This window comes from Amphiprion ocellaris, chromosome 17 (assembly GCF_022539595.1).
Source record: "Amphiprion ocellaris isolate individual 3 ecotype Okinawa chromosome 17, ASM2253959v1, whole genome shotgun sequence".
In the NCBI taxonomy this organism is placed as follows: Eukaryota; Metazoa; Chordata; class Actinopteri; family Pomacentridae; genus Amphiprion; species Amphiprion ocellaris.
Window position 1 is genome coordinate 629,103 of NC_072782.1, and position 24,862 is coordinate 653,964.

General features: G+C 40.5%; 1 protein-coding gene across 1 annotated transcript in view; it reads right to left on the reverse strand.

Annotated features, from left to right (window-relative positions):
* The window catches only part of cntfr (ciliary neurotrophic factor receptor), a 291,630-nt gene that overhangs the window by 18,706 nt on the left and 248,062 nt on the right, over positions 1 to 24,862 (reverse strand). The window contains exon 7 of the mRNA XM_055019226.1: positions 16,783 to 16,946. Within this exon, the coding sequence (XP_054875201.1) occupies positions 16,783 to 16,946 (164 nt within the window). The remainder of the gene's footprint in view (positions 1 to 16,782; positions 16,947 to 24,862) is intronic.

Genomic DNA, 24,862 nt, shown 5'->3' on the forward strand with positions numbered 1-24,862 from the left:
CATAAACACGAGTGTCTTCTTGTTGTAAACAACATTCATGTTTGAGGAAGAACAGCAGCACACAAAAAACAGGCAGCAAGCCACAGCACACAGACACGCAATCCTCCTTATTCTGCTGTGAATGCTACCTACCCAGCCAGCATGCTGCATCTATCTGTCTGTCTATCTATTATTATTATTACTATGTTTATTTGCTAAATTTGCTTGCTGTAACAATGTGAGCAATAAAGGATTATCTGATCTTGTCTTATTTCAAAATTCCCTTCAGGAAACAACAACCTCACCCAGCTAGCAACCGAAATGCTGAAAAGGTTTCTAGTGGTTTGGACTGTGCAGTAAGCCATCCCTGCTAGTTTATTCTACTATTTTTTTAATCATCTCTCTGCCTCTCTGTTTTAAAGGGACACCATCACTGCATCCTGGGCTGGGTTTGATGACTGTGACTGGGTTTGTGTGTTGTGTTTTTCCCTTCTGTAGCAGAATGTGGCATCACTGTGTGACAGAACGGTCTGACAATGCAGGACTGCTTCCACATCAGCTTTACTCTTCAAACCCGGAGGCTACACCAGTCTTTTACGTCCAGTTTAAACCCACTAGCAGTTTTACAGCTTGCTTTTCTAAGAGGCAGGAGGGTGGAAGGTGAGAGGGTGGAAACTACACTGCTGCTGAGAAGACTGTAAGAATGATATGAGTGAGTGAATCACAGCTTATTGCTACAACACACACACACACACACACACACACACACACACACACACACACACACACACACACACACACACACACACACACACACACACACACACACACACACACACACACACACACACACACACACACACACACTCTCTCACACACACTTCCCAAGCATTTCTACAGAAGTCCAGACAATGTGAGGGGCAGGGAGAGGAGATGTGAACATTCCTCAGGGATTGCATAAGGAACTGTGAGAAAGAGAAGTGACCCTTCACTTTCTCATATCCTCTTTTATTTATTCACTCTTCCCTTCATCTTACTAGCGATATATTTTATCTACTACTTGAGTTGTTGGAAAAACTTTTTACTCTCCCAGTGTATCAGTAAAGTTTTGACTGACTCCAGTGGTCCTTTAAATGCCGTTACATATTTCAGTTTAATCTAATGCTTGCTGTTGTGTGTTTTATCCACAAACACATGACGCAGGTCGGAGGTCAGAGGTGGAAAGGACGGCCAGAGAAGCTGATCAGAGGGAGAAAAAGCAGAAAAAGAAGAACGGACAGGGAGGAAAAAAATGAAGAGGCTGACAAAAGAGAGAGATTCAAAAATGAGACGGTCTGAGAAGGCAGCAGAGGGAAGGAAGAAGCCGAGAGGAGAGGGAGACGTGGAGGGAATTGGCGTCGGTGGTCAGATCTAATCCAGTGAGCATGTCTGTTGTCCTGGAAAGGAAACCCAATTATATGGCACTTCCACTGGCCCGATGGCGCTCGCTCTGTGTGTGTGTGTGTGTGTGTGTGGTGTGTGTGTGTGTGTGTGTGTGAGTGTGTGTGTGTGTGTGTGTGGTGTGTGTGTGTGTGGTGTGTGCACTCAGAAGGTTGGTCTCATTAGGTTGACTGACAGCTCCCATTTTTCCGCCGCACTCTCCTCCCATTTGAGAACACACACACACACACACACACACACACACACACACACACACACACACACACACACACACTCACTCACACTCACACACACACACACACACACACGGATGCCGGGTCCAGGGGTAATTTCTCAGACAGTATTTCTCTCTTTGAAGCCCCAATCGCCATAGCAGCAATTACTGTAAGAGGAAGCTAAGCCCCCCAGCCAACCGAAACATCCCGATGCAGACCTTACACCCTTCAGGAAGCGTGAGGAAACGCAGCGGCGGAGGTGGCTCTGCATTAACTCTGCTTTATGCTGTCAGGCCAGGATGTCAGGAATACGAACATGTCTTGAAAGCTGAAAATTCAAATCAGAATTCCTCTCCTTGTTCCCGACTTCCCGCTGAAGAAGCTCCTGTCAGGTTCTCGTAGTTCCTCTGAGTGTGTGGATCTTCAACAGCTGGAGCTTACAGCACTTCACTGCTGCAGGTGGAAGTCAGGAAATGTCACAGCTGATAAGAATGTTAAGCCGCTGACACTAGAAGATCCTGATGTTCCACTGATAGCAGCTGCATGGATGGATCATTATGGATGTAAACTGACTACATTTAAAGCACTTACTGCAGAAAAACGCTCACATTTCTGCACATTCCTGCACACTTGACCTGCACACTGAACCTTCAACTTAGCAGTTGACACACTAAAATTATGAAACATTTGCCTGAAGCTGTAATGCAGGGGTTGTCATTGGAGATTATTTACATTTGGGCCTCCTGCCAGCAGCTGCTTTTTAAAGCTCTGGATATGATGCTGTGTTCAGAAAAAGTCCGGCGTCCAGGACTTCTAAGTGGCTATTAAATCACGCACTGTTTTGTCAGATAATCGAACCTGCAAGACAAATGACAAATAGCTCTAATGGCAACAGAAGCTGCAGCGTAACAGGATGTGAAGAAAGATGGAGGGAAAATGATTAACAAAAATGGCATTGATATATAAAAGAAAACAGCTCACACTGCTGAGCTAGCTGCTATAAAAATGGAGGAATCTGTGTCTCACATTTCTTAACCCTCCTATTGTCTTCATTTATGGGCACCAAAAAATATTGTTTCCTTGTCTGAAAAAAAATCTAAAAATTCAGCAAAAAAATTCCCTAAATTTCTGAAAATTTGCAAAACCTTCAGGAACAAAATTCCAATAATTCCTTAAAAATTTCCTTTAAAAGTTTTATTTAAAAGAATCCCACAAATTTGACAAGAAAATTCTTGTAAATATTTTCAAAAAATGAGTAAAAATCTTCTAAAAAAATCCTAAAAATATCTAAAGTGATTCCATATATATCAGTAAAACTTCTAATATTTTCTTTAAGAACATTCAGAAAAAAATTAACCAAAATCCAGTGAAATTCGCTGGATTTTGGTTGGTTTTTTTTGTGAATGTTCTTAAGAAACATTTTTAACGTTTCTTTTTTCCACCAAAAAATATTCAAATATTCCCCAAAAATGTTGAAAATGTGGACATCAGAAGTTTCACTGTGAAAATAGATTTTTTTCCACATTTTCAAACTTTAAAATGGGTCAATTTGACCTGCAGGACGACACAAGGGTTAAAAAATGCCTTTTTAAGATCTTTCTGCATATGGAACAAAGCATGATGGAAGTGGAGAAGCTGCTGCACTCCAGCAGCTATCCTCCATGCAGTGGACCAAAAGACATCCTCCATGGAGAGCTGGCATCTGGGTGGAGAACCAAAGGACATCTGTAAGGAGACATGAAGGCACTCGACATAAACACAGAGTCCTGGGAGGATCTCACAGCCGACCGAAGAGAAGCTGACTAACACAGAAGCAGAAAGGAGTGCAACAACCCAACAGACCAGAGACCACATACAAATGCGACTTTTGCGACAGAGATTGTCATTCCTGTATCGGCCTCCTTAGCCACAAGTGATGCTTCAGCAGCCGAACAGACAGGACAACCAGGACGTCCACCCATGATCCACCTACTACCACCTACTGCTGCTCTGTCAGATAATCCAACCCGCAAGACAAATGACAAACAGCACTGATGGCAACAGAAGCTGCAGCGTAACAGGATGTGCAGAAAGATGGAGGGAAAATTATTAATTAACAAAAGCGACGTATTGATATATAAATGAAAACAGCTCATACTACTGCTGAGCAAGATGCTAGAAAAATGGAGGAATCTGTATCTCACATTTCTTAAAAATGCCTTTTAAAGATCTTTCTGCACATGAACAAAGCATGATGAAAGTGGTGAAGCTGCTGCACTCCAGCTGAACTATCGCTCCCTGAAGAGAGCTGGAACTGCTCATCTGAAGCTGCTGCCTTTGGGCCACTAAAGCATATATCTTTATGTACATATACTTCTTTTTTCCGTCTTTGTTAGACAGTAGGAAAAATCTGGATGATTTGATGAAGCCTTAACAAGCTTCAGCGACTCTGTACTTCATTCTCCATGTCGGTTCTATCAGAACCTTACTGGCTGTGAGGCCTGAGCCCTCTACAGACGGGTCAGGACAGCGCATGTGTGTGTCCTGACAGCTGGGAGCACACAACAGTGTGTATGACAGGCCGGATTGACGTGGTGATATAGAAATCAATAGAGGCAGCAGAGAGGGCAGTGGCCTCATTCATCTCCATTCACCCCAACACAGCCAGACTACACAGGACCACACATAGAAAAAACACTGAAATATTCCAACTGCAGACACACACACACACACACACACACACACGCACACACACACACACACACACACACACACACACACACACACACACACACACACACACACACACACACACACACACACACACACACACAATAAGAGAGCTCTATCTTTGACCAGTCATCTAACTCTTTCTACAACAGCATTTAACAGAAATCTCATCTTGACCTTTCTGTCTTTTTTATTTCAGGTTTTCTTGTTCTTTATTTACCCTCCTCTCTGCATCCACTTCATATATCAGGGCCAATATATAACTGACGGACTTTTTGTATCATAGTCAACAGGCCCAAAATCAACGTAAAATAACCAAATACCACATGGCATTTTTAGAGAAAGATTCTTCTAAATATTATATATACAATTGAGTAAAATTAAAAGTTATTTATAAAGATATTGTAGTAAACCTGTTGACTACTTTATACTAAATAAGTCAGAAAGCCTTGGAGTCTGGCCAGTCTTTTGCTCAGGAGGAAATTACATCATGTGGAGCAGGTCATGTGGTCTGGAATTAACACACTTCCTGGAGAGGTGTTTTTGTAACGGGGAACTTAGTGGAAAGTGATTTCTGGGACACAGATACAGTTTGTTATTTTCCATATAAAATTTGATATATTGCAAAAAAACAAATTTCTGTCATGATTATCTCAACTGAATAGAAGAACACAACCCAAACTATTTCTGAATCAGCTCATTTTATTATTGTTTAGCTCATTAGAAGGTGGTTGTTATTAAATTCAGACGGTTATTTAGTTGACATTTTAGTGATATCCAGTCATTTTTTATTAATAAGTGGTTGTTTCCATAATAAATAATTATGGAATTTGTAAAGACATGATCATAATGAACATAAAAAAACATTAGTTTTTTTTTTACTTTCAATAAAAATGTATGCAAGATATATCCCATGGACTTCAAAAGTCCCTCAATTATAGACTGACCCAAATGCTATTTATTGTTTATCAGAGGAACTTGCTTTAATTCTTCTTGAATTTTGTGGAAAAAAACAAAAAATGATTTTTTTTGCAATATCATAAAAGATTCTTCTTCTCTCTCCCTCTCTCTCTCTCTCTATATATATGTATATATATATATATATATATATATATATATATATATATATATATATATATATATATATATATATATATATATCTGTGCAAAATGTGTGAGTAAATATAAAGGATTCAATCTAACCGTAATGCATTTTGACAGCACAGCTTAATGATGATGACTTTCATATGTGACAGCCCTGAATCTGCCTCTGTGTGTGTGTGTGTGTGTGTGTGTGTGTGTGTGTGTGTGTGTGTGTGTGTGTGTGTGTGTGTGTGTGTGTGTGTGTGTGTGTGTGTGTGTGCGCGCGTTAGAGAGATGGGGTGTGATAAATGATCTGTCTGTCTCGGTGTCCTTTAGATGGGATGTTTTCCCCAAACAAGGTCTAAACATTTATCATGTTCGTCCATAGATACTAATGGACGGCTGGAGGGACGGACGGGCAGACAGGCAGCTGAATGCATGGGTGGAAGGATGTGTGTGTGGATGGAAGGATGTGTGTGTATGGGTGGAAGGATGTGTGTGTGGATGGAAGGATGTGTGTGTATGGGTGGAAGGATGTGTGTGTGGATGGAAGGATGTGTGTGTATGGGTGGAAGGATGTGTGTGTGGATGGAAGGATGTGTGTGTATGGGTGGAAGGATGTGTGTGTGGATGGAAGGATGTGTGTGTGGGTGGATGGATGTGTGTGTGTGTGGATGGATGTGTGTGTGTGTGTGTGTGTGTGTGGATGGATGTGTGTGTGGGTGGATGGATGTGTGTGTGGGTGGGATGTGTGTGTGGGTGGATGGATGTGTGTGTGTGTGTGGATGGATGTGGGTGTGGGTGGATGGATGTGTGTGTGGGTGGATGGATGCGGGTGTGGGTGGATGGATGTGTGTGTGTGTGTGTGGATGGATGTGTGTGTGGGTGGATGGATGCGGGTGTGGGTGGATGGATGTGGGTGTGGGTGGATGGATGTGTGTGTGTGTGTGTGTGGATGGATGTGGGTGTGGGTGGATGGATGTGTGTGTGTGTGTGGATGGATGTGGGTGTGGGTGGATGGATGTGTGTGTGTGTGTGTGGATGGATGTGTGTGTAGGTGGATGGATGTGGGTGTGGGTGGATGGATGTGTGTGTGTGTGTGGATGGATGTGTGTGTGTGTGTGTGTGTGTGTGTGTGTGTGTGTGGATGGATGTGTGTGTGTGTGTGTGTGTGTGTGTGTGTGGATGGATGTGTGTGTGTGTGTGTGTGTGTGTGTGTGTGTGGATGGATGTGTGTGTGGGTCGATGGATGTGTGTGTGTGTGTGTGTGTGGATGGATATGTGTGTGGGTGGATGGATGTGTGTGTGTGTGTGTGTGTGTGTGGATGGATGTGTGTGTGGATGGATGTGGGTGTGGGTGGATGGATGTGTGTGTGTGTGGATGGATGTGTGTGTGTGTGGGTGGGATGTGTGTGTGGGTGGATGGATGTGTGTGTGTGTGTGGATGGATGTGGGTGTGGGTGGATGGATGTGTGTGTGTGTGGATGGATGTGTGTGTGGGTGGATGGATGTGTGTGTGTGTGGATGGATGTGTGTGTGTGTGGATGGATGTGTGTGTGGGTGGATGGATGTGTGTGTGGGTGGATGGATGTGTGTGTGACGGCGTGGATTGCTGAGAGAAGTGGGGGGAAAGTGGTGGCTGGTAGATTGGGGTGGGAAGGTGAGCGGGGCAAACATGGAGGTGGGACTTCATAAGGTGGTAAAGAGAGGAAAAAAGGTGAAAATGAGAGAAAGGTGGCGACAATCAGAGGCTCTGTTTAGCTTCCATGATGTTCACGTCAGATGAATAACCTCTTATTTGGTGTCAATCTCTGCTTTTCCTCTGCTATGATAATGTTATTCATGAAAACACAGCATTGCGATTACCCAACACGCACGCACAAGTGTAAAAAACACACAAAATGACAGACACACATGCATAATAACATACATTCAGTAGAGAGGAGGCGTGTTTGCATTCGCCTGCATATAGTTCCAACAGATTTATCCAACTTTCTGTTCCTCAAAGGTTGGCGAGTCCCTCAAATGTGACTGTGAACAGATTTATGCCCCCACAAAACACATTCGATTCATCAAAGTGCTCGCAGAATGAGAGTGACTTTTGGCAAACATACACAGAGCATTATTACATGGATGAATAGATGGAGAGAGAAACGTGTTGGTGTTCGGAGGGAGGACTGATGGCAAAGTGGTACGACACAGAAGAAGAAGAAAGAGGAGAGCAAAGGACGGATAAAACAAAGCAAAATGTAAATGATAGCAGCTGAAAAGGTGAGGCGGAGGGGAGAGAATGAGGGAGACGGATGGGAGAGGAGGGAGGATGCAGCCGTCAGACAGAAGGACAAAGGAGGAAAAAACTGGAATAAATAAATGAATGAACGGCTAAAGCTGCACTGGTCAAGCAGTCAGAGATTAAAGGAAGAATTTTAAATCCACCTCTTTTCTCTGCTTCATTTCTATTTGTTGTTTCTGGCATCGTTTCATTTTCTTCTGTTTGTTCTTTCTCCCCTGCATCATGGATATAAACATACATATATACATACATGTTGTATGTGTGGGTGTTGTATGTGGATATACAATTTGTGTTGTTGTGTGTCAGTAACAAAAAATCTGTTTTCTTAAGCAATCTTGATAATTTAGCACATGGGTGTCCAACATGCGGCCTGCGGGCCAAAAGCGGCCCTCCAGAGGGTCCAATCCGGCCCTCAAAATGTAAAAATTCCAGAGAAGACATTAACTGCAGATTGTAAATTAGTAAACCTATAAATTTAAAATCATTTCTAGACCATGACAACTTGTTTTGATAAGAAAGTAAAATACTAGGTTGTTCATTGTTCTTTTGTCATTTTGTGCCTCATTTTTTAATATTTTTTTCTTGTTTTCGTTGTTTTTTTTGTCTGACTTTTGCTGGTCATCTCATGTTTTTGTCGTTTTGTTTCTCGTTTTTGTTGCTTTGTGTTTTTTTTGTCTCACTTGTGTTGTTTGTCTCATTTTTTGTCACTTTGCATCTCATTTTTGTTGCTTTTAGTCTGACTTTTGTCATTTTGATCCTCCAGTAAAATCCTCTATGATTCAGTTCCAGATGACTAAATGTTGTGACTGGGCTGAATGTGGAACCTGGACTAAGATGAGTTTGACACTCCTGGGTTAACGCCTTCTTTTCTTAAAAACAACAACATTTCCAATACATATCAGCTCGTTTGAATCATTTCTAACAATCATTCTCATGGATGATTACTGAGATAGACACTTTGTTTGTATTTGAAATCATCTCTATGCACCGGAACACCTTTAAGTCCTTTAACACACCTGTAGTGACTTGATGAGATGTTCATATAGAGTCCTATTTGTCTGTGTGTTGAATGCGTGTTATTGAGAAAGCTGATAATCTGACATTGTTCACTCGTGCATTCAGAGCACTCGCATTGCGTTTACATGTGTATTAGTCTCAGTAATTATAAGAACAAGAAGGTGTATGTGAGGGCGTGTTGTTCCTGTAGGTTTATTTAGATGTATGCCAGCCTTTATGGACTGTAGGTGCATCTGTCTGTGTGTTTCTGTGCACGGAGACGCGTGTGTTTTCAGTTGACTGGAGTTCAGCTTCATCCCCCAAAGGGCAATTACAGCGCAGCAGATGCAGTTTGGAACCACGAGGAGAATATTGAGCAATCTGAAACTGTTCTTATCACAGCCACTGGACCGTCGCTTTAATTGCTGGGAGGGTTTGAGTTCACGTCTCTGTGAGGGGAGCGGGAGGAAACAATGGGAAACAAACCAATTCACCGACCATTTACTCATATGCAGACATGTTTTCCTGTGTTATTTCCTTTGCATCTTTGATAATTAATATAAAATCATAGATTAGTGTAAAACTGCCAAACTGAATACAGGAATTATCTAAAAGAGCATCTCAACTGGAATTTAAAGAGACTCTTTCACATTTTCTGAGCCTAATCGAAAGAAATCATCTTTATGAAGTAGAAAATAAGGGTGTTTGAAGATAAAGTGACCAATTCTGACACAGTTGTAGTGGAATATAGAGCAAAATGAAGCCTCCAGACTACACAGTGAAATAGTTCAGGTTTATCAGTCGGGTGTGCCTACCTGGGGAGTATTTGTACTGAAATGGACACTTTAAGGTGCACAGAAGCCTGCAGGAAATGAGCCAATGGGGTAATAAAGATACTCTGATGCAGGCCAACAAATAATGACGTCACGCCACCAGCGTCATATTCAGTCCAAGTAAATATTGTTGCATCTCAGCTGCTTTACCGAACATCAGAACTGTTGTAGAACTTCAATAAGGGGTCAAAACAAATAGGAAGTAACAGTTAGCAATTCACTGCAAGTACCTGTTTCTTTGTTTATACAGAAGGTCCTCGGTGTACGGCATCCTCGACTTCAGAACTGGTTACGTGGAACTAGTTGACGAGTGGAGTGGATGAAGACGTCATCACATGGAGCTATTAGACGGCTTTGTTTCCATTCTCCAGTTGTACGCCACCTTGGATTGTGCTACATTCACTAACTTTTTGCCCAGAATAACTAGAAAAACCCCATAACTTAGCTCCAGAATTAGCTGCCATTCCCAGCTCTCTCGACTGCTGACTCTCAGCCAATCAGAGGTGAGCTAACTAAACATGGCACGTTCACTGACATTAGGTAAATCTGGAACTGAACAATAAACACTGAAACCTCAACATCAACAACAACATCAGTCCGTTACAATATTCTGTTATCTTCTAGTGAAATGATTCATACATGCATGAAAGTCGTTGGTATTCATGACTTTATGAAGAACTGATCGATACTGTGATGCACGGAATAGATTTGGTTAGATTTTCACCAGATTTCTGACTTATGGCGGAAATTGACTCACGTAGATCAGCAGGAACGTAAGTGGAGGACCTCCTGTATGCAGTACTGAAGGCAAACAATGCAGCTAAATATGAAACTCCTTTTTCCAGCTTGGGAAATATTCAGAATTTTAGCATTTTCTCACCGTGAGGAATACAGCAAGACTGAAAAAAAGACTCATCATCAAACATTCCTGCAACAAAGAGCCCAAGGCGTTGACCTGGTCTGGTCTGAGCCAGAAGAAGCCTGATCCATGAAGACTCCACCCTGCAACCTGAAGGCCTTTAAACATCCCACTGCTGGACACCACAGGACTCCTCCAGAGGTCCATATCCATGGACCAACAGGTCAGAACTGTTCTTGCAGCACCAGGGAGGCCTTCACAGGATTAAACAGGTGGTTTTAATGTTGTGGCTGATCTGTGCAGTACAGATAAGGACCACAACTGCTCATTATTAGATCCCTTAAACTCAGATTTTGGGCTTTTAGTGTCAGAATCTGAATATGTATCATCCCGCCAAGTGAAATTCAAACATCTGAGAGAAGTAACATTTAGCAAAACCCATTTTTCAGCAGAGTTTGACTTGAATTACTCACTATTCATGCAGTTTAGGGAACATAACAACCTAATGTGTTGCAGTGAGTCAATCGGAGGATCATTCTGTCAGTTTTACTGTCATTTCTCAGGTAACTTCTTCATTGTTTCCTCCTAATGGGCTTGTTCAGGTATAAAGCGTCTCCCTGTTATTTTTCTCCACTATTTTATGGTTTAAAATGTTTCCGACTTTCTCCTTTCTTCCTCTGAACCATTCATCTATCTTCCTTTAACTTCAAACAGCCAGTAACAGAAACCGTATAAAACTTTCAAAGCAGCATCAGATGCTTCTTTTCCCTCCTTTATGTCGCCAACACTTTCCTCCATTCATCTGTCTGAGGCTGACACTGCTCCATACATTTAATCACATCCTCTCCATATCTCCATGCCTCTCCATCCATCCCTCTGTCAGCTTTCATAATCTGGTGAGACGCTCTCAGAGTTATGTGTTTTATTTCACATTACGTATTTTTCAAATGTTACCTCTGCTGTATATTTCAGCCACCTCTGTCTGCGACTGGTTTAAATGTTCCCATGCATCTGTGAACGTCTCTCATTTATAAAAACCCTGTGTCTACCACAGTCTGCTTTCCATTAATGCCCTTTCTCCTCCTCTCATGCACTCCATTCATCTCCACTTCAAAACTTTTCCTCATTTTCCTCCTTCCGTCGGAGTCTCAATCACTCTGAGTATCCTTCATTCCTCAGGACGATGGATGGTTTCCTCCACAGATCAGTCTGATCACAGAGCCGACTCAAAACACATTTCAGAAAGCTGCATATGAAAGTCATTCTGGGCCATCTAACCACATTAAAGGTGAATTCCTGAGCTTCCACTTCAATTAGCATTCACCCTCTGAGGCTCGAATTAATGGAGTCTATACGGGGCCGGTAAACAGTGGCTCTTATTTTGGAAACCTCATTAAACAACACTTAATGATTTATGTCACAGCTTGATAGGTTTGAATTCAAATGTTTCCTGCACCAGTCTGCCACTATAGACACTCATTAACGATCCCTTCCAAAGAAAATCAAGGTGTTTTTTTTTTACACATTCTTAACATTTATACTATCATTCAAACGTTTGGGGTCACTTTGAAACTTTTTCTGTATTTTTACTACATTTCTACTGTATTTGTACTGTATTTGTACTATTTTTAACTATATTTTACTATATTTTCATTGTATTTTTACTATATTTCCGCTATATTTTACTGTATTTTTACTACATTTATACTGTATTTTACTACATTTTCTACTATATTTTTACTATATTTTCTACTGTATTTTTACTATATTTTTTACTGTATTTATACTGTATTTTTACTATTTTTTAAACTGTAATTTTACTATATTTTTGGTATAGTTTTCACTGTATTTTTTACAATATTTTTGGTATGTTCTTACATTATTTTTACTGTATTTTTACAAGATTTTTTTTACTGTATTTTTACTATATTTTACTGTATTTTTACTACATTTATACTGTATTTTTACTACATTTTCTACTGTATTTTTACAATTTTTTGTACTGTATTCATACTGTATTTTTACTATTTTTTACTGTAATTTTACTATATTTTTGGTACATTTTTCACTGTATTTTTTTTAAACAATATTTTTGGTATGTTTTTACATTATTTTTACTGCATTTTTACAATATTTTTTACTGTATTTTTACTATATTTTTCACTGTATTTTTACTATATTTTGTTTTTTTTTACTGTATATGTTCTATATTTTTACTGTATTTTATTCCAGTACTGTTCAAAAGTTCACTTCGAAATGTCCTTATTTCTGAAAGAAAAGTAGCTTTTTCCAATGCAGATACCATTAAATGAATGATAAATCCAGTGTAGACATTGTTAATGTGGTAAATGACTATTGTAGCTGGAAACAGCTGATTTTTAATGGAATTTCTCCATTGAGGTACAGAGGAACATTTCCCGCAACCATCACTCCTGTGTTCTAATGCTACATTGTGTTAGCTAATGGTGTTGAAAGGCTAACTGATGATTAGAAAACCCTTGTGCAGTTATGTCAGCACATGAATAAAAGTGGGAGTTTTCATGGAGAACATGGAATTGTCTGGGTTAGTGTATATATGGTTGATTTCAATATGCTAGAAAACATATCATGAGCAAACTGTGGAGCAAACGCCACCTCAGAACTGCAGTGACCCAATAAAAACACAGATTCAGACTTCTGGGGTTTTATATGTACGTACTAATCGACTTTCTCTGGCTTTCTGTATCATCATTTTTCTTCAGAATTGGTTTCCATCTAGAATATATACGACTATTTGTGACTTAATTACTCCAATATTTCAACTTGCCACTGTGTACCGTTTGCAGTGTTTTAGGTGAGCTGGTGTGCTTCAGCTGCAGAGAAATTTAGGTGGAGAAGGAAGCAGGATTTCATTGATTCTAAAAGAGGCAGCATGTCTGAGTAGATGTGAGTTATTAGTGTCTAAATGAACATATTCTGTAAACAGGTTAACCACGGCACTAGGTAGAGACACTAAGACTAAAACAAAGAATTTCTGTTGTTTATCTATTGCCAAATATGACAATAAATCCTTAGAATCCTTTGTAGAGTTACATCTGAAGCATTTTAGGATAAGAAGGGATTATTCTATAGGAAAAAAAACCCTTTCAAATATGTAATTCTGATAAAGTGAAATTAGTTTTTAGAGGCCAAATCCCCTGAGGAGGGACTTTAGAGGAAATAGTAGTCAGTCACAAGCTGCCTGCTTATTTATCATTATACACAGGTATTAGTACACTGTGTTATTTTAATAAAAAGAGTTATAATGGGGATTAAAATCATTTAAATCAACTTTTATAATTGTATACCATAAAGTGTGACCCTAAGGTCGACAGAAATGTCCATAATGGGAACAGAGAAGCTGCTTTATTGGATTTGAAAGGTTGAATGAGCTGATGTTCATTAGTTTAATTGAAATAATACGCAAATTAAACGGCACTCCAGACTTCCTCAGTGTGACTAAGCATTCAGGTTTGTTGGCGTCTACATTCTGCTGGAGATTGGATTTTGGATGGATGAGATCTAATTATGATGAAGATGACGGCGACGATAATTTGTTCTTTAATCTCACCTTCAAAGCTCTGATTGGTTTTATTGTTTCTGCAGCTGGAGACACAAACACCAGTTTTGAACAACGCCAGTTTATCTGATCTGTCAGAAACACTTGAGACGTGGAAAAAGACATTTAGGTTACCAAATTTATGAGATCTTCACTAAAAAATACAGACAAGACTGATGGATCTGCTGATTTACACTTATTACTAGTAAATAATAACTTTTTACAGAAATATTCTTGGATCAGGTGCATAATCTTGACAGTGAAATCTATGCAAACTCAAACCACAACCACCAATATTTTAATCTTAACCAGAGCGCTCTCTTTCTAGAACACCGCCAGCATTTAATAAAAGAGGCAGCAGCCCGACCATAAAATTCTCACGAGTCCAAAAGTGATACGTGCAGAATTCCCCTTCCAGAAACCCACGCTTATTGCTAGAAAAATAGAAACCCAGGACCACAAAGACATTCATCAAAGAGCGTGGCAAAGACTGGGGAAACCCTGCAGGTTCCAGCTGTCATCGATTACATTTATCTAATTTACTAAATTATGTGTTCTTATCCAATCCAAATATTGACTTTAGGTTTCCCACCTTTCAGGCTACGCGTCAGTTCACGTATTGATTGATTAGTGGTGAGGAGGGAAAGAAAACTCTGAGTGTGTGTCGGGTTTAATCATCGGCTGGAACCACAGCGATCTGAGGCTTTATTCTGTCTGAATGTGAGAATCATAGAGGTTCACAGGGAGTAGGGTGTAGTAAAGGTATGCTGGAAGTTTGTGTGTCTTTACTCAATTAATTATTAACTCTTTCGATTGCTGTTATCTCAAACCTTGAAGCATTTCACTGATCAATAATTCAAACCTGAACAAATCTTCAGTTTGAGAGGCAGAACGCGGCTGCTTTTTGATGAATCACTTGAAACATTAAATCAATGGCTTTAATTGCGGCGATAAATTTTCTTTTGAATAATTAGAAGCAGTAAGGAATCTTATTAGGGGTGAATTTCAATCAGGATGTCTGGAGTGTTTGCTCATCTTACGTCCGTTTGCATCTTTAGCTCAGTTTTTTTTTTGACGTAGGTGAGAAAAAAAGGCCAAGTGGTGCCAAATAATCACACTGAAGAGCGTTAAATAAAACCTTTCTGGTTTGTTTGGAGTCTGATGTCTGCACAAGAAAAAAAGCTTTAACCCTCCTGTTGTCCTCATTTACAGCACCAAAAAATAGCAATTCAGCAAAAAATTCCCCAAATTTATAAAAAATTTCAAAATCTTAAGGAAAAAATTTCCTTTAAAGTTTTATTTTAAAAGAAAATTCCCAAATTTGGCAAGAAATAAAAATTTAAAAAATAAAAATTGTAAATATTTTCAAAAAATGAATAAAAATCTTCTAAAAAAAAAATCCTAAAAATATCTGAAGTGATTCTATATATTTCAGCAAAAGTTCTAATATTTTCTTTAAGAACAAAAAATCGACCAAAAATCCAGCGAATTTCACTGGATTTTTGGTTGATTTTTTTCTGAATGTTCTCAAAGAAACATTTTTTAACATTTATTTTTTTCCACCAAAAAATTTTCAAAAATTTCCCAAAAATGTTGAAAATGTGGACATCAGAAGTTTCACTGTGAAAATTTATATCCATTTTTCATTTTCAAACTTTAAAACAAGTCAATTTGACCCGCAGGACGACATGAGGGTTAAAGTTGATGATACATTCACAAACTTTCAAACCAAAATCTACAATCTCACCAGATGTTTAACTGCATGTCTAAAATTTAAATGAATAGCTCCAGGTAAACTTTTCCATCGTGTTTCAGACCAAAGAAAGACAGCCGAGGAAAAGCAGAGAAAAGATGTGAGGGAAAAAATGGAAACCCTGACAAAGATGACATAAAGGTATCGGTCTATAATTCAGATCCGTTTGTGTGATTCCATGTGAGGCTCCGTAACCCGAGCTCTTGGAACAACACCTTAGTGAAGCATTGACATGCATGATAATAACCCTGCAACGTTAGACGCAGCTTTCATCCCAGGAATCCTATAGTAGACACATATGCTTTTACTATATGAGGCCCTCAGGGAGCTGAAACCACAAGAAATACTCAGATACAGTAACATACACCGAAGCAGCTGAGCAATTATGTCTGTCTGTCCAGGGATCAAACTCCAGCAGCTCCACGTCGGATCATTTCAATCAGATCCACTAACTGTTCTCAGAGGCATCTCTCTGGACAAAGACTCTTTATTCCTTAAATAAATATCCACATTTAATGATCATACGTGGAAAAATAGGGGCCATTTCTATCCATAACTAAGAAAAGCAAAGATGTCTGAGTGAAAAAGATGACATAGTCTCTGCAGCTTCTCCCATTGAGAAATATTTTGAAATGAGGTGAAACTCAAGCTGTAATTTGTTGGAAGTGTTTTTCTTTAACAGCAATTCCAGGTTTTCAAACACCACATAATGAAACTTAGTCTAACTGGTGCTTTCTAATGTTGACTTACAGCTTAAAGGAGATATTCTGTGTCTGAACAAACACTCTGGACCATTTATAACCCTTTAATTCTGGCTTGTCCACAGTCGTTACATGTAAGACTGTTTTTAAGGACAAGCTGTGCTCCTGTTATTCAGTGAAATGTAGGGAAGTGATTTCCTTTTGGCTCCACTGGAAATGTGATTAGTCTTGCTGTTGAAAAAAAATCCTGCTGAACTGTTGGCTCTTGTGAACTCTGACTTTTTGTAAAGTGCTCTATACATAAATTTTGATTGATTGGTTGATTGGTTGATTGATTGACTCACGTGCTGCCACTGCTCTCGGATGAGCGGCCGGTAACGGAGGAAGTACTTCAGGGGGAAGTTGTCTATGTCCGGCCAGGTGGTAGGGCTGTGCCAGGACACCTCCAGCCTCCGGGGGTTGAAACGGATCGGGGTCGCTGTGACTCGCTCCGGTGGGTCTGGTTTTACTGTGGGGAGGACGAAAACATTTAGTTAAGCTCAGTCAGTCAGGTGGACTCATTATGGAGACCATTACTGAGACAACTGTTGTTCTGCAGCCGTGGATCTCAGACTGGGAGGCTGGCTGGGGGGAACAGGACCACTGCAGGGGACAGGAAGAGGTTCCCACCAGGGGAACAACATGGATTTAAACTTGTTTGGATGGAAATGACTGGCATAAGGATCGTAAACTAAGAAGAGTTTCCTGACCTTTATTTCACTAACTTTCACCCAGCTTTCCCAGTCTGTCAGTGATTGTTGGGTTGGGACGGTTGTTGGCTTTTGAAGAGCTTGGTGAAGCTTCAGAATTAATGTTCTAGACCAGGGGTGTTAAGCATGAAGCCCGTGGGCCAAAACCGGCCCTCCAGAGGGTCCAATCCAGCCAACAGGACTCCTTTGTAAAGTGTTAAAATTATACAAAAGACAATAACGGCAAATTGTAAATTTGTATAACTGTAAAATTTAAATAATTTCTAGATCATGACAAGTTTTCATCAAAACTTTGAACCCATTTTCTCTAAAACTACAGAAAGATGGTCAGACCACTCTGCTTCCAAACCCTTATATACTATCCATCTTTCTAAATAAATTTGTGCATCATGATACATGCAGCGCTGTCAGCAAACAAATGCAAACTAAACTTTATTTCATTTTTTAGCTTTTGGCTGCATGTTTTATTTGTGGTGTTGAACCTCTAAACTTCTGTAAACAGATCTAAACTGTGCTGTTCTCTGTCCCATGAGTCATCCTCAGATGATTCTATGCTTCTCTACTGATGCCTGCTTTTGTCTTTCATTGGTGAATAATCAGCAGCATTCACTGATGTAAACCTATTCTCCTATAACACTTTCCATTAATGTTGCCCAAACAGAGTAGGATGTTCTAAATTCTCCAGAGATCTTGTGTATATCTGTGTCCGCTCTGTGTTTTCTGTTTTTTTTTTTTTATTAATGCAATATGATGCTTTCTGTTTATGCACACACGTCTGCAAGTTAAAGCACGATGTAAATTTCCAGGAGGGTCGATAAAGAAAAGGAGGACAAACGGAGCTCAAAACAGATAATTATTTAGAGGAGAGACTGTGGTCATCCATACCTTTCTGGCTCATTATTAAAAGAGCTGTAAGTGAAGCAGTTGCTGCAGGAGAAGCTTCTACTGATGTAGTAGAAGCTTCTAAATTCTCCAGAAATCCTGGACTATATCCAATGACTGGGCTTGACACACTTGACAGACACATTGGCACAGTCCCAATCTGTTAGCAGCTGCTAAATCCTGTAGAAAAAACATGTTTTTCTGCATTTGAGGGGCAAAGAAACCTTCTGTGCATGCAAGCATCAATCAGCCCTGATTGTACAGCTCCGAAAACATCCATCTTTCAGCTCAATCAGCGACTGTCTGGGTCCACAAAGGTAAGAGCATCAAGTCAGAGTACAACTAATGTGAACTTTCATGGGCTGCATGATTTAGAGTTTAAAGAGAATGAATAAAGTCAGGATGCACTGATTCTAGAAATAAAGTTTTAAATCTTGCAAGACACAAAGACAGGTTGAGGAAGCCACAGAAGGGAAGTCTTGACTACTATTTTCTCTAACTACCACTACTATAGTTCATCCATCCATCCATCCATTATCTATACACCGCTTAATCCTCACTAGGGTCATGGGGGGGCTGGAGTCTATCCCAGCTGACTCAGGTGAAGGCAGGGGACACCCTAGACAGGTCACCAGTCTGTCACAGGGCTACATACAGAGACAAACAATCACTCTCACATTCACACCTACGGGCAATTTAGAATGATCAATTAACCTCAGCATATTTTTGGACTTTGGGAGGAAGCTGGAGTACCCGGAGAAAACCCACGCATGCACAGGGAGAACATGCAAACTCCATGCAGAAAGATCCCGGGAAAGCCGGGACGTGAACCAGGGATCTTCTTGCTGCAAGGCGAAAGTGCTAACCACTACGCCACTGTACAGCCCTACTATAGTTCAGCTCAGCTTTATTAAAACTATTCTTCTATTTGCTGCTGTAACACTGTAAATTTCCCTGCTGCGGGATCAATAAAGGTTTAATCTATCTATCTATCTATCTACCTATCTACCTATCTACCTACCTACCTACCTACCTACCTACCTACCTACTAGTATTAGTAATGCTACCATTATTACTTTTAATAGCTTTTTCTCAAGGTCGTGCTGTACTCTAACGATAAATAGAGTGAGGATGAAGCTGACATTTGTGAATTTACCAACGAACAGTTGTGAGAACAAAAATGTTTGAGAGAACTGAGGCGAGGCAGAAGATGAGAAGCCATCGGTCCCTGATGAAAAGGCGTGTATAAACGATGTGTTTCTGAATATATGTCCGCTGAGAAAGACACAAAGACGGAGAGGTTGAGAGAATTCAATTCTAAGCTTTTCAGGCGATATTGAATGACCCAGTCTTTGTCAGATCACTCCCACAAGGGAACACACTGGTCTGCCACTTTAGCTACATGAAACCCTTCTCAGCCAGACACACACATGGCATCACAAAGGGAAATGGATAGCTGCAATTATAATCTGAATGTCTGATAACATACAAACAGATCGTATCAGAGGATGGAAGCACATCTGGCTAAAAAGCACAACAACGCTCATTTTCAAAGCCATAGAAACAGACAGGAGGAAGAAGAAGACAGACAGGAGGATAAAAACAGACAGGAGGAAGAAGACAGACAGGAGGAAGAAGACAGACAGGAGGAAGAAGAAGACAGACAGGAGGAAGAAAAAAGATAGATAGGAAGAAGACAGACAGGAGGAAGAAGACAGACAGGAAGAAGAAGACAGGCAGGAGGAAGAAGACAGACAGATAGGAAGAAGACAGACAGACAGGAAGAAGACAGACAGACAGGAGGAAGAAGACAGGCAGGAGGAAGAAGACAGACAGGAGGAAGAAGACAGGCAGGAGGAAGAAGACAGACAGGAGGATAAAAACAGACAGGAGAAAGAAGACAGACAGGAGGAAGAAGACAGACAGGAAGAAGAAGACAGGCAGGAGGAAGAAGACAGACAGGTGTTTCTCCTGCTAGTAAGACCTTCACAGAACGCATGATTAAAAATATGAAAGACTGACAGCGATGATACCAGACAGCTAAAAGCAGACAGACAGCTGTCTCCTTGGAGATATGAATCTCTTTGTGGCCGTGTTCAGGTAAATGTGTATAAACACGGAACAGGAAGGGGAAAGTGTAGGCAGGCAGAGGAAAACCAAGGGAAGAAACTCTCCTCTTTGTCCTGCGGTACATTATTGAAGGAAATATGTGCGAGAACAGAAGAAAGCAGAGAGAAATGTGTTTGGGCAGGCGGTCTCCAGGTATTCATCTGACTTGAAACGTACAGTATCAGCTCTGTGTTGCATGAGTAACGAACACATCCCTCTGCTGATGACCGCTGGGACGGCAACTGGAGCTACTTCTAATACCAAAGCTGAGAAAAAGGGAAGAATTTGCTTTAAAAGGAAGAGTGTGAAATCCTCTGTGACAATAATAAGAGTCTGGGAGCTCAGTGACCGATGCAGAGTTTAAGAAAATAATCTGAAGGTTATGGTGATGTTAATGCAGGAAAAACAGCGTGTCACATATATGAGCAGAATCAGAATGGAGCAGACAGAACAACGTTGGTTTTTATCATGTGCAGGCAAATGTTAAAAGAAGAGTAGTTGAAGAGAAAGAGAGAAGTGACGTGTGTGATCACGAGGTCTAATTTTATGACATTCCATTGTTGTGCTTGTCCAGACTTGGCCTGAAAATGTCTGTCTGCCTCACTTGGCTTTGCTCCTTCAAATTTGCATCCCCATTACTGTCCCTGTGTCTTTGCTTCAGTCTCATATTACAGCAGTCACTGCAGCCTTTCCTTTGTTGGAGATGCATCCGAACAGGTATAATGTAACATAAAAGTCTAATCTTTCAAACCCACTATTACATGCACTGTCTGCTGGAAATAGAGGGAGAACGGAAGAGGAGCTAATCTTTGTTCCAAAAAAGTCGCTGAAAGGTTGCCTTTGAAGCAAATCGAGCAATAAAATGTGAGAAATGTGCAGAAGCTACGTCTGCATGCGTGTTTTCCTTTGTAGACTTTCTAAAACCATCCTAATACGTCATCTGTTCCTTTCACTTAATGCATCCAGGTGTGACACAATGCTTTAAAAAAAGAGACTCTAAAACTCTGCTGTCCTCACATTAATCCATCTTTCCTTTCAAATCAATAGGCTTTGGGAGAAGAACGGGATCTGGACATCTACTCATCGATGTGCCGGATGACGATGGCTAACGGTACACTTGAACAAATGGGTAGAATGGAGAGAAGTGGACTGCTTCGATCCACAGTGACGTCTCACAGGAATGATTTCTAACAAAAGAAAATGGAACAAAAGGGGTAAAATATGGCTTTCTCCTTTACAGCTGTTGCTCTGTAAATACAGAAGAACCTCTCTATCTGCAATGTCTATGGAAGAACTTAACAAACCAGTTTAAGTGTCCAGATCTTCCTGTGCACATTAAACACTAAAGCTGATGTTAATGGGTGAAAAAAGAGTTAAGAGTCTATTATTATTCACCTCTATTTAAGTTACCAAATGCACTTATTACACTCCAGCAGTAGAGTGTGTCCAGATAAGTGTTAATGCCTCAGGACATGTATTCTGTTTATCTACAGTAAATGTGGTAGATATATTCTGTACATTTTAACTGAATAATGTGCTGTGATGTGTTATAATGTCTTGTTGATTTGCAAAATTACACAACACCTCTTCTAAAAGCCAGATTTAATGACTAAAAGCAGACATCCTAAATCCACAAGGCTGAAGTCCGATCAGTTCAGAGCTGCAGCAGGGGAAATGAATGAACACTAGATCTAAAAAGCACACACTTGCTTTTAAAAAGAAATAACACATTACACATTCACATCACTGTAGTCAAACCCAATGACAACATTCGTCAAATCTTCATCTCCTGGCTGAGCAGCCGTCTGATGGGGATCCAGAAATCTCTCACTAGTGGTAATTTGGGACTAAGCACCTCAGGAGATTCTGAGATGAAAATTGCAGTGGTGAAATTCATTCTGTATTTTATTGGCTTCTATTCTCCCTCCAAAGAATCCCCATCTTATGGAGGTGTGTGTTCTTGTTGGGGGTCTGTCTCAGTAAAGACACCAGACTAGGAGCGATTCAAAGACCTCTATGAATCGTAAATCAAGAAGTGACACAACCTTGCATGGAAGGCCAGAGCCCCTTCTGGAGTCAGGTTAGGAGAGGAGCTCATTGGTGTTCATCTGGTGGTAGTCTGGACCCCTGGGGCTGAGCTAAGATCCTGCCCAGGGGTGCACCATCTGCACTAAGAGGTGTTCTAACAGGGTGAAGCCATGCAGCAGGTCAAGGCTGGCAGCTAGAAAAACACCAGGCAGCTGAGATATTAATCCCAGCGTATTTTACTACTCACCACTCATCAGTTCATCATTCCTGACCTACACTCTAATAAAAGACTCAAGCCTACAGACTAAAGCGGCTTTCAGACAACGTGCTGGATGCTGCAGTTACCGTGGTGTTCAGACCACAGCTCCTGGAGAGTCAAGGACATGTGACCAAAATAACAGGAAGCTTTCAGTTTGATGCTAACACTTCAACCCAAAAGACGTATTTGTCTTGTGCTCAGTAACAAACATTAGCACTAGCATTGGTAGTGAAACAGTGTATTAATGTGTCCAGGGCCAGAGTGGGATTCATTTTCAGCCCTGGAGTTTCATGCCTCAGACCGGCCCACTTTAGATCATGACCTATTATTATGAAAATCATTTAATTATAACCTTACATGTTAAGTCTACAATAGTGCACTGTTCTGTAAAGCCTGTAATTCAGTGTATTTTTCTAAAATATTTCCAATTCAGTACAAGTAAAGGTTGCTTCACAATGTGGATTTATTTCAACATTAGTGCACATCTCCAACATTATTCTTTACAACAATATCAGAATCTATATTCTGTTCGGATACGTGTTCACAGATATCCAGACCTTAGAAATGAAATAAAAGAATAAATAAAAATATTAAATTTAAAAAATAAAATAAAAAGTGTTGCACTTTCTAATAACACTATCATCAGTGTGAAACAGTTCCATCACAACTTAGATTTCACAAATATGAGAACATGAGTTAAAGGGCAAATCTCTAACACTATTCTTCACAACATCAGAATGTCCTTTTTTGCAATATCAAGCAAATTAGTGTTCACAAGACAAAGTTTCCCAGTTGTGGTGTCTCATCATACTATTATTTAAATGATATAACACTATGCTATATGCCACAATGTCACAAAATTCATTGACTTGATAATTAACTTGAGCAGTGGTTTGCAAAGTTCAACATCTTGTCGTAACCGTTTCATCATCCTCATTTCAAACCATGAGTTCGTTTTAGTGAAAAAGTTTCCATTTTCAGCACATTTGGCTGCATCTGTTTCCAAAGCTTTCCTCTTTTTAATTCATGCCATCTCCACGCCACCCTTGCTCTTCTATTTTCCACCTTTCAAACACCACTGACCGTGTGCACGGACGTGTTACGTCAGGGTGCGTCTGCAAAAAAAAGGTCCAGGGACAGCTGCAGCAGCATAACGATCAACCCAGCGTCATGACTGAACACCGGCCCAAAAAAAAAAAAGAAAAGTGAACACCGGCCCTCGCGGCCCAAACATCAAACCAACCCACCGGGAATTATCCCGGTCCTCCCGATTAGCCACTTCAGCCCTGTATGTGGTTTACAACTCCACTTGCTGTAATTTGGTGTTCATTTATAGTTTTTTTCTCAGTAGGAGTTCTGACAGCGGCGGCCCACCTGAGACCATCCCATGGTGGTGTGATCTGGCCTGGGGTCACCATGGGATGGTCCAGGTAGAGCTAAAAATTGATGCTTGTGAGAAGGATGTCTGGGTCAACCTGCATAGCTAGCTGCATGGCCTGACTCTGGATAAATGGAAGAAAAAGCATGGATAGATGGCTTTTATCCTAGAGATAGTTGGATGGTGGTAATTCATGCATCTAATATGGCTCAGATCTCTGCTAGTCTCAGGAATGCTTCTTTGCAGCCAAATCTGATCTTTAAGCTCCTGTGGTGGGAAGTAGAGACAGCAGGAATCCACTAAATACGACAACAGAGAGATTATTTGTAGAGAATCAGCTTGTTGGTGTAATCCAGGACACTCATTTGGTAATTTGTAGTAAATAAACTTGAAGCAGCTCCTGTAAACTGCTGTCTTTAACGTCTACATGTTTATCCCTGAACTCTACCTGGCTCAGAGCTTTTAGCTCCTCAGGAACTTCTATTTCCCTCCAAGCTGGCACAAAGCAGCTGAATTACACCTGAATATGATCACTCCTGCATTGATTGACGCGACACGGTGACAGATGATGTGAGGTGGTGAATACAGCCACCGCAGCCACGCTGACAGGTTGGGATCAGGTTACAGCAGACTGACTTTAATCACAGGGAATGAGGAATGTGTCGAATGACAGCCGGAGCTCAGGTGGGCTGCCGTCAGGACCGACAAAGAAAAAATGCTCTTTGTTGTGAACGAAAACACAGACGAGGTCAGTTTGATCATCACTAGAAAGCTTTAAGTCATCATCTGTAGTCTCCTTCAGGGTTTTCTTTGTAATCGCATCTGCACATGTGAGGACACACGTGTGCTCAAACACACGCATATCTCATCTTATCTAATTTCATCGCAGCTCTGGTCGGATGAACCAGGACAGTTGTGGATCGTAACACTCCCACTCCGGATTCAGAAGTGCACCATGAAGCATGAAATGGTTTTATTTATTTACGATGTTGTCCCTGGAAATGAACGTGATCTACAGC